The sequence below is a fragment of the Trichosurus vulpecula genome, chromosome 7 (genome assembly GCF_011100635.1).
Source record: "Trichosurus vulpecula isolate mTriVul1 chromosome 7, mTriVul1.pri, whole genome shotgun sequence".
Classification (NCBI taxonomy): domain Eukaryota; kingdom Metazoa; phylum Chordata; class Mammalia; order Diprotodontia; family Phalangeridae; genus Trichosurus; species Trichosurus vulpecula.
In genome coordinates this window covers 237,482,736-237,498,477 of record NC_050579.1, presented here as the reverse complement: position 1 = coordinate 237,498,477, position 15,742 = coordinate 237,482,736, and the positions used below count along the sequence as shown (strand labels likewise).

General features: G+C 39.7%; 1 protein-coding gene across 1 annotated transcript in view; it reads right to left on the bottom strand.

The window, feature by feature from the left end:
- LOC118858281 (maestro heat-like repeat-containing protein family member 1) overlaps positions 1-15,742 on the bottom strand; it is a 111,408-nt gene that overhangs the window by 9,342 nt on the left and 86,324 nt on the right. Inside the window, exons 22-29 of the mRNA XM_036768773.1 lie at positions 15,401-15,550; positions 14,036-14,190; positions 10,185-10,332; positions 9,907-10,073; positions 7,199-7,336; positions 5,510-5,624; positions 4,944-5,096; positions 1,246-1,425 (exon numbers count right to left, since the gene is read on the bottom strand). Of these exons, the coding sequence (XP_036624668.1) occupies positions 1,246-1,425; positions 4,944-5,096; positions 5,510-5,624; positions 7,199-7,336; positions 9,907-10,073; positions 10,185-10,332; positions 14,036-14,190; positions 15,401-15,550 (1,206 nt within the window). The remainder of the gene's footprint in view (positions 1-1,245; positions 1,426-4,943; positions 5,097-5,509; positions 5,625-7,198; positions 7,337-9,906; positions 10,074-10,184; positions 10,333-14,035; positions 14,191-15,400; positions 15,551-15,742) is intronic.

Sequence of the window (15,742 nt, the reverse complement as noted above, 5' to 3'; positions counted from 1 at the left end):
TCCTTATTATTCTCCAACATGGACTATACCCTCCAAGCAAAACTGCTCGCCATCACTGCCCTTCATATACATGACTTTTGCTATTCCTTATTCTTCTGTCAGAAGAAGTAGTATGATAGAGTGGACAAATCCTTGGCTCTGGAATTAGAGGATCTAGGTTCAAATCTTACTTCTGATTCTCATTGTGTAAGCTCGGTCAAGTCACTTAACCTATATGGGCCTCAGTTTTCTCATCTGTAAAATAAGGGGGTTGAGTGCCCTCCTTTTCTAGATCTGTGATCCTATAATTCTCTGATTAATTAAAAAATACATGACCGAATTTAATTAAAACCCGATTGTAAATTTCTCTGCAGGTAACTTCCCCTGATTAACTCTCTCTTCTCTTGGACTAGTTAGTAAGACCTTTTTTTTTTTTTTGGTCACTTTAACCACTGCTCTGTATTTATTTTCTACCTTGTTTTGTAAATGTTGAATACGTGTACATGTTTGCCTCATTTTCCTCATTGGTAAAATGACCTGGAGAAGGAAATGGCAAACCACTCCAATATCTTTGCCAAGAAAATCCCAAGTTAAATTATAAATATAAATTATATATTATATATAATATGTATATACATTATAAATTAATATAAATTATAAATTCCATTATACCAAGGACCCCATCTTACTTTTTTGGCATCAAAGCACTCAATTTTTTGATGTACAATGAACACGAGCTAACTACGATTGACTGACCAACACTCCATATGCTGCTGAGGGAGAAAGGAACACTGAAAACTGAATTGACATTTACTCATAAGTCTTCATCATCAAGATTATTGAAATGGCAAACCACTTCCAGTATCTTTGCCAAGAAAACCCCAATTGGGGTCATGGAGTCAGACATGATTGAAACAACTGAATAACAACTGTATCTCAGAACTCTTGAGCTCAAGCTATCTGCCAGATTCATCCTGCCCTTTCCTGCCCTCCAGGAGGGATTTTAGGCATTTAACACCATGCCTAGCCACTTATAATATTATAATTAATCACAAACATTTTTACTCAAGATGATTCTGACAGGTTCTTAGTGTAATGAATATGGCTAAAACTAAGGGCAGGCAGCTACAGTAAACCAAAACAGTAAAATATGTCTTTTTTTTTTTAACAAAAATAAAGCCTCAAAATCTTTAAACTGCAACTTATAAAGGATAACCACCGATAATTGCTTTATAGATAAGGAGGCGGGTCTTACTCCTCACTTACATCTCGCAATAATGCTCTGATCTGGAGAACTAATTGTAGAACAGTATACCTCTTCAAAGTCTTCAGGAAGGGGATAAATTTTCCAAGCACAATTAAGGTTTCTTCAATGACTTTTGGGTCATAGGTCTCACAAAGAGCATCTGTTAGTACCTTAAAAATTATCTTCTTACGTTTGGGTGCCTATAAAAAAAGGGATTTAAATTCATTCCAATGGCAAAGGATTTTCTCTAATCTGTGAAATTTTATTGTCTATTACCAAAATCCCACTACTGAGATGGAAATGGTTTTTCTCCATTTCTTAGCGTCAGAGACACAAAATGATGAAGGCAATACTCTACTAATTAGATAAACTATTTTTTTACAGCAAAGAAATCTTAGGCTTAGAAGTAATTTAGTCCAATCTCCCAACCAACACTGAGATCCTTCATCATTAGAATGTAAGTTTTATGGGGACAGGAACTATTTCATTTTTATATTTTAATATTCAACCCTTAGCACAGAAGCTGGAATATAGTAAGTAACCAATACATTCTAATTGATAAAATTATACAATTTCTCTGACATAATAGTCGTCCGGGTTCTGCTTAAATACTTGCAGTGATGGAGAGCTCAGTACTTTGAAAGATAGCTCACTCCATTGTTAGGTCACTCTTAATTTTATTATAGAGACCTGAACATCTACCTTTAAATTCCACTTATCTGGGGAATATGTTGGGAATGTGAGCCAGAATAATATTCCCAGGCCGCCGGGTGGCAAATGGAAGAGAGTGTTAGACTTGGAGTCATCAGGAAGTCCTGAGTTTAAATCCTGCCTGAAACATATTTTAGCCCTATGACCCTGAGGAAATCACGTAGTGTCTGCTTGCTCCAGTTTCATCATCTCTAAAATGGGGGTAAAAAGGGCATCTACCTCAGGAGGCTGTTGTGAGGATAAAATTAGACAACATGGGGAAATCTCTTTGCAAACTTTAAACACTGATGTGAATGCTAGCTAGCTATTACTAGTACTCTTACTCAGAAGAAGGGCTATCTGGATGGTGTGTACAGGGTAGATTTTACAACAGACTAGCTTCCTAAGGGGTCCCATGTATTACTGGCTTAAATAGCATTAAGCGATGTCTGGTGCTGGGTTTAGAAGTGCTAAGGGATATGGGCATATCACAGACTGAGGACTAGGGGTGGGGAAACTGGGGCCTCGAGGCCGCATGTGGCCCTCTAGGTCCTCAAGTGCAGAGGCCATATGTGGCCTAGAGGCTGCAAGTTCTGCACCCCTGCTTAAGACTATTTGGTATAGGGGCAGCTAGGTGGTGCAGTGAGTAGAGCACCAGCCCTGGAGTCAGGAGGACCTGAGTTCAAATCTGGCCTCAGACACTTGACACACTTACTAGATGTGTGACCTTGGGCAAGTCACTTAATCCCAATTGCCCTGCCAAAAACAAACAAACAAACAAACAAGACTATTTGGTATGGCTCAGACAAAAAGCATATCAGAGGCTCAGTAGGGACGCCCTTGAGGGTTGGGACTCTGAAAGATAACAGAAGATATGGAAGTAAACAGCTGGCTTTGGAAATGGTGTGAAAACAAATAAGGCTTTCCTTTCCTTCCTCCTCTACCATCACTTAAAATGGAATAAATGACATACTTCTTACAAGTACTAGTTGAAATTTTGGTGACCTAAAACTGAAGGGAGAGCAGAAAATTGTCCAAATTAAACTATAAAAATGGACTTTATGAAGGACAGCAGGCATGCCTTAGCAAAAGCAACAAAAGTAGAGGAGTAAAACTTGGTAATGACGTTACTCCCTCCACTATATACGTAGATAAACAGACTATGAGCAATAAACAAAACAATTTGGCATTTTCATACCATCAAAATAATTATGGCCGAGACTTGGCAGGATGAGGTTCATGACCAGAATTTGGCGATGGAAATGTATTTTTGTTGTGGTTGAGTTGTTTCAGTTGTGTCTGATGTTTTGTGACCCCCTTTGGGGTTTTCTTGGAAAAGATATTAGAGTGGTGTGCCATTTCCTTCTCCGGTTCATTTTACAGATGAGGAAACTGAGGCAAACGGAGTTAAGTGACTTGCCCAGGGCCACACAGATAAGTGTCTGAGGCTGGATTTAAACTCGGGTCCTCCTACACTTTGTACAAGAAGCAGGTAGAAGGAGTGTCAGAGTAACATTCTATGTCATTGTTGTTGTTAAGAAGGCATGGAAATTCACGTGGATTTCTCCACCTGAGTGCAGAAACACAAAGGAGAGCATTTGGATGAGAATGAAAGGAGAGAGAAACAGACTGCTAAGGCTGACGAAGAATAAGGATATCTCCTAATACAGATCCCAAACTTGCACTGAGGCAAGGTACCATAGTGACAGAAGACTTTAACTATTTGTGTAACTGCTCTTACTCTTTTAAAAGCATTGTATCTGAAAAATTCTCAACTTTAATTGCTGGCAAGTTCATTTCTCAGAAAGCAAAGGAGAAGAATTTCTGAATCAAACTCTGATTAATGGAGGATAATTAGCCAGTAAGGTGAAAGGTACAGTAATTTTTTTTTAATTTTAATTTATTTTTTGAAGGCATTTAGGTTTAAGTGACTTGCCCAGGGTCACACAACTAGTAAGTGTCTGAGGTTGGATTTGAACTCAGGTCCTCCTGACTACAGGGCCAAGGCACATGGAACTTTGAAAGAAAGTGATCGTGGCATGTTAGAGTTCAAAATGGCCAGAGAAGAGAATTCTGGGCATACTCAGACAAGTGGCCTAGGAAAGTGGACTGCAAGTTCTTTGAGGGCTAGGAATGTTTACTTTTGTCTTTGTATTCCAAGCTCCAAGCATAATCCTTTGCAAATAATGGACATTTAATAAATATTTTTTGAGTTGCTTTGAAAATAGATTTCAAAAGCCTTAGAAAAATCACAGGCATGACCCCATGAGAAGAATCATTAAAATAGAAAACCTAAGCTAAACTAAACTAAAGAGGGCTGAGAGGATCACCAAAGCAAATGATCCTGGTGACAAAAACCCCCAATGGAGACACGAATGAATGAAGTGTTTATTAAGATTTTACTATTTGCACAGGGGGCAGCTAGGTGGTACAGTGGATAGAATGCTAGCCCTAGACTCAGGAGGACCTGAGTTCAAATATGACCTCAGACATTTACTAGCTGTGTGACCCTGGGCTTGTCACTTAACCTTGTTTGCCTTAGTTTCATCATCTTACGATGAGCTGGAGAAGAAAATGACAAACCACTCTAGTATCATTGCCAAGAAAACTCCAGATGGGGTCATAAGAGTCAGACAGGGCTGAACAGCAACAACAGATGAGCATATAGAAGGTATCTAAGGAAACCTGATCAGGGTACTCTCCAATGTATTCAGATTTTTTAAAAAAAGGAAGGAAAGAGACATAAACAAAACAGTAACTTCTAGAGCTGAAAGAGGCCTTAGAAACCCCATTATTTTACAGATTAAAAAACCGAGGCCCAGAAATATGAAGTCACTTTCCAAAGGTCACCCAGCTAGCAAATGGCAGAGTCAAAATTTAACCCCAGACCCTCTTTCTCTAAATCAACACACATTGGGTTAGTGACAGCATGAAAAGTAGAATTTAGGTCTTTTGAACCAGATTGGTTCTCCTTCCTCCACACCACTAGACCTTTTATTAAAAAACAAGAGAACTTATGTAGACTCACTTCCTTGGGTAACCCAACAAGAGCATTGCCCAATGCTCTCACTGCCAGGAATCCAATAATGGGGTTGATGTCTTTGGTTCTTTCTATTTCTAACGTCAGTGCTGTGTTCATTGAGTTTTTCTCCAGCTCCCCCATCTCCTGGCAACCTAAAAGCTTCAGCAGGCAAAATGTAAACATTGTATAATGCTCCGATTAACCCTCTATCACAGATTCTTCCTCCCCTGCTCCCCATCCCACCTCTACCTCTTAAAATCTTCCAACAAAGCTCATCTCAAGTGGCCCCCTTCTAAGTGAAGTCTTTCCTGATCCCAGACCCACCCAGCAGCTAGTGCCCTCCGTGCAAAATTACCTTGCATTTATTTTTGTATTTTATCTTGTATAAACCTATTTATGAATGCATTATCTTTCCTGGCACAATATGAGCTCCTCAAGGGCAGGGGCTGTTTCGTTTTTGTCTTTGTATCCCCAGCGTCCACTGTCCAGTTGCCTGGAACAAACTAGGCATTTAATAAATCTTTGCTGATTAGCCGATTGCCAAGTTTTTCCTTTCCCTGGCTTAGCTTTACCTCTGAAAACAGGGCAGTGCAGACCATTCTGTATTCATGCTCAGCTGACTTAAGGAAAGGCAAGAGACTGTGTAGCACATTGTGATTTAAGATCTCGGGGAACTGGACCAAAGATCTGTAATGAAGAGGAACAGCAGTAAATGAAATATTTGGGGGTAACTTGCCTCTGAGAAGTTCCTAAAATCTTTCCCTTCTGCCTCAGGACTTTGGCAGAATTTCCTTTTGAGCCTCTCCTGTACACAAACTTTCTTTGTTTTTTATCATTATCATCATTATATAACCTTCAGAGTTCTTATCATATACCATTTTCAACTCGCCTTGCCAAGAATCATGACTTTGGCCCTTTGGTACTGATATTAACAAATTAATAAGATTTGCAGAGTCACCAACATTGGAGTGGAGAGTCTCTCTGAATGTGAGATTTGCTGGGTAAATGTCAGAGAGCAAATGCATAGGCAACTTTCCCAAACAAAAATCTGCTTCCAAGGTCAGAATAAAACCACCCCCAGAATATTCTTTAACATCTGACAAGCTGGGGACAAATGTGAAACTAATTAAAGTACTTTTACAAATTTAAAATTTAAATGAGAAAGACAGATTCTTGTCCTTTCCCCCCTCCCCTTACAAACTAGTGAAAATATTAATTAGACTGTGAATCTGAACAAGCCTCTTTAGTAGCTGCCTAGGGGAGCTCTGCAGCCTGAAGAGATGACACAGTAGAAGTGGCCCCATGCCCTCATTAAAAGAGTCACACCGAATGGACAGACCCACAGTGCCTATCTTCGGTCTTTGCCATGTCTTCATATTTCATGAGCAGGGCTCTTCAGAATGAGGGCTAGAGATACTTCAGGGGCAGTGGTCATTACATATATCAGGGAAGTCAATTAGGTCCTTTGCTAATTTTGGCACTTACTATACCAAACACCGTGGTAAATGCTGGGGATACAAATATAAGCAGAAAGAAATCCCTGCTCTCAAGGAACCAGACCAGATGATTCGGATCCTTTTAGGCACTGAAAAGTCACCACAGTGGTGCTCAGGCAGTGTTTGGAACTCTGTACATCTCTGGTCCCCGCTTAGGATGACTCAGGGTAAATGAGGTGAAAGATCCTGGAACTCCTTAAAAGTAAATTTGAAAAACGATAAACACGATGCCTACAACCAGGGATATGCTGGTAAATATTTAACAACAGACTCTCCAAAAAAAAAAGTATGTGTACACACTTTTAAATTTATTTTGCATTATTAATATATTCATCCTCATTTTATAAAGTCTAGATGATAAAAAAAACCCAACAAGTCAAATTCTGATTCGTAGTGTTTGCCATTTTCTGAGGTGCAAATTCTCACACTGAAAATTTAATTAGTTCTCCAATCCTGGTTGGAGATGGTGCCAGCACAATGATCTAAATGGAAAGTAACACCACAGCAAAAGAATTAAAAATGAATGCTACTCAAAGGTTTGGATTTTATTTTCTTTTGTTTTACATTGTGTTGCTTTGTTTGTTTTTGGCAAGTGTGTCATACTGTTAACTTAGGTATTAGTTACACTTTTCCCCCCATTTTTTTTCCCAAGATAGGCTCAAAGACCTTTTCATCGAAAGAACTATATTTATGCTTTTCTTATTCCTGGTACATTACTGGCTAGCTACATGTTGGGTGCTTAATAAAGAGATGATTGATTTTCACCTGCACAAATGAATCACTCCAATGTGTATAAACTGGGCATTCCGAAGGAACTTCCAAACTTGTGTATTTTCCATTTGAACGACAGCACTATGGAATCCCTGGAGTTCTAGAAAGTTCTTAAATCCAGCCTCCATGGAGCTAGACAGTGAAGGAGAGATAAGGGTTGGCTCCACCATGTTTATACAAAGAAGTCAGAAGGAAGCATATATGCCAACAGAAGAGCAGATGAAGTTCTTGGCTTATAAAGACTCTGACTGACCAAGAATCCATGTATGAAAATTGCCACTTCCACGTTTCACTTTCGCCATGGGCAACCCCTTCATTGATGTTTGAAGAGATACCTGACAGTCCAACCTAGCTCTACTCCCTCTGTCAGAATTTTAGAGAGAGATTAAGGAGTTTCTTTCCATTTGTAGTTGGTGGGAGATATAAGAATTCATATCCTTTGGCTCTCTGATGACATTTCTATGATATTATGCCATAGCTGTATGTGACTCTGGGAAAGTCACTTACCTTCTCTGTGGAGCTGTAATAAAGAATGTTCGTACCCTGGTAAGCACCACAAGCCATGATAGATGGTATGGGAGAGGTGGGGAGAGGGCAAACAGCCTACAGTGAGAGACTGAAACCTCAGGCTGCTGCTGGGGAAGATGCTCACTCCTCATCTGCAGAGGAAGAAGTCCATTCAGTAGCTCTCTAGTGGAAACTGACCTTAGCACCTAGTTGCTATCAATGTGTTTTTTCACACTTGTCCTATAAGAAGCCTAATGATTACATGGGGTGTGTGAGGGAGTGAGGAATGGAGAGTGGAATAGCAACTCATAGTAAACAGATGCTTTTTTGGAAAGGGTTGGAAGAAGTCTGGTAGCCACCCCTGCTCCAGCCTCCCAACCCTAAAAGTATCAAATAAGAAATAGAATGGGCCTTAGGCATCATCTGGTTTAACCATACTATCCAAGAATTTATTTCTTAGGGGAGAAAATTGAGGCTCCAGAGAGACTCAAGTATCTCTTACTGAAATTGTGGCCAAGTCGAGGTGGAGCCCCAAGGCTCATAAATTCAGACTTCAAGAGCTAGGAGAGACTCCTTCACTTTGTAGAAGGGGAAAGAGAGGGTCACAGTTGGTATCATAGTGAGAATTAGAACCCAGTCTCGGTGCTCTTTCTCAGCCAAGATACTGACATCTGAACTCCCTCAAGGATTCAGGGGCATGGGAATTCTCAGAGAATTGGTCCTCAGTCTCATGAATTAGGACAGTCAACAAGAAGGCAAGCAACTCCATTTTTCCAGGTGTACTCTGGCTTCTATGCTCACTAAGGTCTACCGGAAGGACAGGGGAGAGGTCAAGGCATTATCAACACCTTCCCTATGAAAGCAAAAGATTCTGACAGCTATGGCTGGTTTCTCTTCCATCCTCTGAGGCAGTGGACCTCAAAAATTTTTTGCTTACAGATCAGTTTCTTTGGTGTGGAGAATCATGACACACTGAATGTTAAAGCCAGTGATGCTGTAGAGTTGAGAAGGAATTAGAGCAGCCATTTAAAAAAAGTTCTTGGTGGGCTCAAGTTCTCTATCTATCTTCAAACCATCTTTACAAGCATTCATTATTTTCCCTCTCACTATCCCCCATTTAGCAATTTTAAAAATAAAAGTAAAACTCTTGTACAAATCTGCCATCTAACAAAGCAAATTTGGGGTCAAATTCTGATATATTTTAAGGTTATATTTATAAATATATATAAATATAAGGTTGTGTTTATTATATTATATTTTAAGGTTAATGTATATGTATAAGGGAAAAGTTTTGTTTATTTTATGAATACTACGTTACCATACTGTATATACTGGGTAAGTAAAGTGAATGTTAAACAAAATTTTATGTAATTTTGTTTGTGACAACACAACATCCACAATTTTCCAGCATACTTTTTGAGAGCTGCTGACCAAACTCAAATCCTCTTAGATCAGAGGTTAGATTAGAGGTTCTTAAACTTTTTTTTTTGGTAACATGGACCCCTTGGGCAGTCTGGGGAGATTTATGGACCCTTAAAGACTTGTTGTCTACATTTAAAATGGAAGGGAGTGCTAAATTTCATTTAGATGTTAGAGAAAATGAAGATACATTTATTTTTCCCATCCAAGTTCATGATCAAGTTTAGACCCTTAGAGGTCTTTGGAACCAAAGCTAAGAACCTGTGTCTTAGATCAGGGCTGTCCAAAATGTGGCCTGCCTACAAGCATAGAAATTTACATAAATGCTTTAGTAAATGAAGCCGAGCTACTGTAGACCTCTCACTAAAATGGCAAATCAAAACGTATTGTCTATTGTTTCAATAAAAACCTAAGGTTGGACAGCCCTGTCTTAGATCATAGATTTAGAATTAGGAGCTCATCAATTTCAACTCCCTTGTTTTATGTATGAAGAAACTGAGGGACAGAGAATTTAAATAATTTGTTCAGGGTCATAAGGCAAATAGTCTCAGAAGCAGGATCTGAACTCATATCTTCTTGATTCCACATCCAGCACATTAGCCATTTTACATCATACAGCTTCTCAAACGACCAAGCAATGTCCTTCAATGGGACTGCTGCTACAGCTACCATCACCCCCACGACATCCTCATCCCGGACCTGGATGACTATTTTCAATAGCAGCCCCAGTGGTCTTCCCCCCCCACCCCCACCCCATCCTTCTGTCTCATTCTTACCTATATGAGGTTAGCTCACTGGGGCTCTGGGCCTCGGATTCAGAAGCTAGCACCCTGCTTAAGTGTGGAAGGGAGAGGAAATAGGTGGTGAAAAGTTTATCCTCTAAGCCCTCTAGAGTTTTCTTAAACTCTAATGCAGCAGTGACTTCCCACAAGGCCTGTGTTTCCTGAAGGGAAATGAGAGAAAACAATTGGGTTCACTTTCAGCAAAGGTCAAAAGGAGATGAAGCTGCTTGTAGTCAGCAGCCCAAAGAATAAAGGTTGGCTCTTAGACTCACCTTGGGAAATGGAGGGATGGGGTCCTGAGATTTAAGCCGTAATTTGGTCTCCTTTTTCTGGCCCGTGTTGCAATGCAGGAGGACAGGTAACACCAAGGTGGCAAGGTAAGCATCATTACCAAATAACCTCCACAGCTCTCTGACATCCCTATGGGGAGAAAGACAAGGAGTCAAACACTAAGGCCACTTCTCCACAAGACAGAGAGACAAGTACGAAGAGGAAATAGGGATTAATATAAATAACTGAGTTATCTGGGCAAAGCTCCCAGAAAGGTTACTTCTATTATGGATCTGAATAATTCAAAAATCAATTAGTAAGCATTTATTAGGTGATGATTAGGAGCCAAGCACTGCATCAGATACTGGGGATACAAAAACAGAATGAAACAATCCCTGCTATCAAGGAACTTATTATACATATATAAATAAATGTTTATATACATAAATATATACATGTATGTATACATATACAAATAAATGTTAAAATTGAGTCGTTTCAGTTGTGTTCAGAAAACCCCATCTGGGGTTTTCTTGGCAAAGATACTGGAGTGGTTTGCCATTTCCCTCTCTAGTTCATTTTACAGATGAGGAAACTGAGGCAAATAGGTTGAAGTGACTTGCCCAGGGTCATGCAGCTAGTAAGGCCGGATTTGAACCCAGGAAGAAGGCTCAGCCCTTTATCCACTGTGCCACCTAGCTGCCTACATAAATAGATACAAAATGTATGAAGGGAATGGAAGGTAACTGAGAGGGTGGAAAGCATGAGTGGCTGGAAAGGATTCATGTAGGAGGTGACCTCTTGAGCTGAAACCAAGAATTCTAAAAGAGAGTTGAGGAGGGAATGCATTCCAGTCATGGGCAGTCTATACAAACCAAATAGAATGTCATGTGTGAGGAGGGGGCCATCTCCAGTTTTCCTGATCTATGTCTTGTCACTGGAAGCAGATGGTTCCAGAGGAGAAAGTTAGCCTGCTGACCTTTCACAGCCCTCCCTCACTTAAATCCACCTCACTTGCAAGTCATGGCATCATCTTCCTGATGTCATGGTCCCCTTTGAGAACGAAGGACAAACAACCACCACAACAACATGTGTGAGGAACAGCAAGGAGCCCAATTTGGCAGGACTGAAAGATGTGTGAAGAAGAACAGAACAGAACCAGATTGAAATCAGTATCTTGGAACTAGAATATGAAGTGTTACAAATGCCATAAAGGGGAGTTTGAATTTGACCTCAGGGGCAATACCAAACCAACCACTTCTGCTCTTTTTGAGTAGAGGAATAATAGAGTCAGACCTACCCTTTAGGAAAATCACCTTGGCGATTGAATGGAGGACAGATTAGAAAGGGAAGAGTCTTGAGGCAGGGAGACCAATTTTCTAACCGCAGTAGACTCCTGCCTATTGCAATGATCCAGGTATGAGGTGATGAGGTCTTGAACTAAGAGGATGGCCTTGTGAGTATAGAAGAGGAGATGAAAAAAAAAGTGTTATGGAGGTCGAATAGTGCTGATATAATAACTAAATGGATATGTGAGATTAAGGAGAGTGAGGAGCCAAGGGTGAGGTGATAGAAGGATAGTGGTATCCTTGACTGAGACAGACGAGTTAGGAAGAGGGGAAAGGATAAGCATTCTCTTTTGGATAACTTGAGTTTGGGATGTCTCTAGGGCATAGACAGTTGAGACTGGAAGTCAAGAGAGAATCTAGAGCTAGATATATAAATCTGGGACTCATTTGTGTAGAAAAAAATGACAATTCATTGGAGTTGTGGTAGAAGCAAGATCCTGAGGCCTCATCCCAGGGAGGCTAGGTTAGTTCCTCCTTAAACAGTACTGAGATTGTCCTTGAGAACTGATTGATTCAAGGGACTAAAAACTCATGCTGTTGACAATACATAGCTTCCTGGTGGCTTAGGTTAAAAAAAAGTCAAGATACAAGAGGTCACTTGGCTCTGGCAGATGATAATAAGAGACACAGAGGGAGGGAAACTGCATCCACTGAATCAATATATATATATATTTACATGATAACTATGTTGTGTATTTAAAAGGAAAAGCAATTCGTACATATTGAATTTGTGGTTTCATATGAAATCATCTTTTTTATTGTACTATTTTATAGAAATGCCTGTTTTGTTCCATATATCTAAAAATGAATTAATTAATTTTAAAAAATCAATGGAGTATTCTTGCTGAATATACTTACCCTCCTATGACTAAGTAAAATGTTCCTTAACTGTTAGATATTCTATGTGTCTCAGTTCATTCTAGTCTCAACCTTGAGCTACTATACTGGCCTACATCAGGCCTGTCCTATTACAACAGTAGAAGAAGTTGCCACGGCAGAAGGAGAGCATAGATAAAGAAGAGAGGGACGTAGGAAAATAGCTTTGGGTTACACCTACAATGGGCAGGATATGGATGATAACAAAGTAAAGGAGACTGAGAAGGAACAGTCTAGATAGGCAGGATCAGAAGCAAGAGAGAGCTGTATCTTGAAAACCCAGAGAGCAAAGAGTATCCAGAAGGAGAGGACAGTCAATAGGGTCGAATGCTGCAAATCCCAGATGACAAGAGTTTACCCTTCATGGTCCATAGGTTAGTGCGACATTCCCTTTGCACCGTGTGAAGAATGGTTTGGAGGGGGAGGGGAAGCGGAGATAGACTGAAGGCAGAAAGACCCATTTGTAGGCTATTACAAGGACAAAGGTAAAAGAAGATGAAGGCCTGAACTAGGGTGTTTGCAATGACAGTGAAAATGAGGGGACAGATGCTAGAGATACTTTAGAGGTAGAATCAATAGGATTAAAAAAAAACCTGATTGAATGTAGGGGGTGAAAGAGAAGAAAGAGTTATCTTTGGAGAAAGGAAGGGTGGTAGAACTATCAGTAGAAGTATAGAAATTAAGGAAAGGGTCAGGTTTGATGAAGATAACAATAGGGTTAGCTCTAGACATTGAGTCTGAAGTGTTGGTCCAAGAAGTGATGTTTTGCAGGCAATTGGAAATACAGGGCTGGAAATGTGGAAGACATCTGCATAAAAGTGGAAATTAAAGCCACGGGAATGAATGAGATTTCCAAGGAAGAGAATGTCAAGAGAAAAGAAAAGAGGGAGCAAGAATAGAAACTTGGGGGACATGACACCAAGGAGCAGGAGGAGGATGCCAAAAGAATCATGGGAGGAGACAAAAGAGCAGATCTCACTATTACCAGATATTGATTGAGAATGAAAACGGAAACTTTCCCAGTTTTAGATAAGGGTCCCTTGAAGGAAAGTGTTAAAAGTTTTTAGCAGGGAACCCCATTCTTTAGGTTGAGCTGTTTATCTGATTTCACAACTAACCAACCTTAACAAGGAAGCCATGGGATCTTTCTTTCTTTCTTTCTTTCTTTCTTTCTTTCTTTCTTTCTTTCTTCCTTCCTTCCTTCCTTCCTTCCTTTCTTTTTCTTTCTTTCTCTTTCTTTCTTTCTTTTCTTTTTCTTCCTTCCTTCCTTCTTTCCTTCCTTCCTACCTTCCTTCCTTCCTTCCTTCTTTCCTTCTTCCTTCCTTCCTTCCTCCCTTTCTTTTTTCTTTCTCTCATTCTCTCTCCCTCTTTCCCTTCCTCCCTCCCTCCCTTCCTTCCTTCCTTCCTACCTTCCTTCCTTCTTTCCTTTCAATGGGAATGAATTAAAACAAGTTTTCTTTGGAGACTTCCTTTGAGCCTTTTTCTGACACCCCTAGAGATAACTGGAGGGAGAAGGAATACTCTACCCTAGAGGGGCAACTCACTCATCTCATCTTAGCAAAGTAGAAAGGAAAAGAAATGTACACAGTACAAGAGAGACATGCACATGAGGGTGAAGTTGTGCTTACTCGTCATATGGAAGTGGATTTTTTAGGAGGCAGGGCACCACAGATTTTGGAGCCAGTTTAGTCAGCTGCTGGATTGTAGCTGTAAGCTCTCTTCGTACTGATTTATCTTTTAAGGAATGCAACATTTCCACCAGGATGGTAAGGAGACCTGGAATCTATGAACACAACAGGGGAATTCAGAATGGCTTCACTTTCACTTATGATTAATTAATCAATTAACACATGTTAATTAAGCTCCTACTATGTGCTAAGCATTGTGCTAGATGTTGGGAATTCAAAGACAAAAGTGAAAGAATCTCTACCCTCAAGGAGTATACATTCTATCAGGAGAGAAAACAAGGACATAGATAACTATATGTAAAATATATACAAAATAAATGGGGTGGAGGACTAGAAGCGGGGGAATCAGGAAAGGCTTCATGTAGGAATTATTTGGCATGATAGATGATCACATTGTCCCACTTCCAGCAGGGCAATTAAAAATTAACAAGTAAATATTGAATGCAGGCTTCCTGTATTTATATACTTCATATCATTACCAGTTTCTATGTGCTTTATAATTGATTGGAATGACTTTGAATTGGAATTCCAATGATTAAAAAGAATGAAGTAAGAAGTGCACAGCAGAGAACAAAAAAAAAAACTTACAAGGAAGCAAAGATAAGATGGATAGCTTTCAACACAATGCATAGTTTTTACTACATAGCCTTTCTTGAAATGGAAATTTATTGCTGTATATTTTGTATCCCCTTTCATGTTCTGTTATGCACATGGCATAACAGAATTTTGTATTATTTTAGTTTTAGTATTTGTTTCTTTTTTTCTTTTCTTATTTTGAATTTAAATTTAAAATAAAAAATTTACAAATAAAAAAAGGAATTTCAATGATTGACTTTTTTTCTATGGTCCATCTAAGCCATAACTTGGAATTTTTCTGCCTAGGGTAAAGCACCTTCATTTTAGAGACAGGATGGATACTTCCCTCTTGTAAAAGGAGATAGAGACTTCAGGACACTGCTGTTGGAGAGGACCGGAGTGGGGGCTGGGGATTCGAGAGCAAGGTGGGACAGAGGAGGAGCTCATGCTGCCTATCATCTGGTAGCTCCCTTCTTTAATTACTATTAATTAGGGTGCCAAGCACTTTTGTTTCTAAAATTGCTGAGGGACTGCCAAGAACTGCCAGCACCTCCAAAATTTAGTACCTTCTAGATTTGGGGCTCTTGGACAAACCTCTAGTTGCCTCACCCTAGTTATAGCTCTGCTACTCCATATCATTTGACATGGACACTCCCACAATCCCCATTCATGGTGGAGGGCTGCAGACATGACAAACATCATATGATACCCTGAAACACACAGCATTACCTCGTTTTTGACTCTGGCGCCATTGAACTCCACCACCATTCTCAACACAAACACAATTGACTGAGGGCAAGTGACTTTGTCCGTAATCCTGTCCAAGGTGGTACACAGGAAGGGAAGCAACTCCCGGAGTGGCAGATGGTTAAAAATAAGCTGCAGAAAAAGAAGAAAAGAGTAGGCCAAAATCCTAAGAAAAGCAAACATCCCTTGGAATTGCCACAATGCTGGTTAAAATGGCAGCCACAACTGTGGGCCTAGTTTTATTTTATTTTATTTTTTTTTATAAATTTATTTTTTATTTTTAGTTTACAACACTCAGTTCCTCAAGTTTTATTTTAGAAGAAA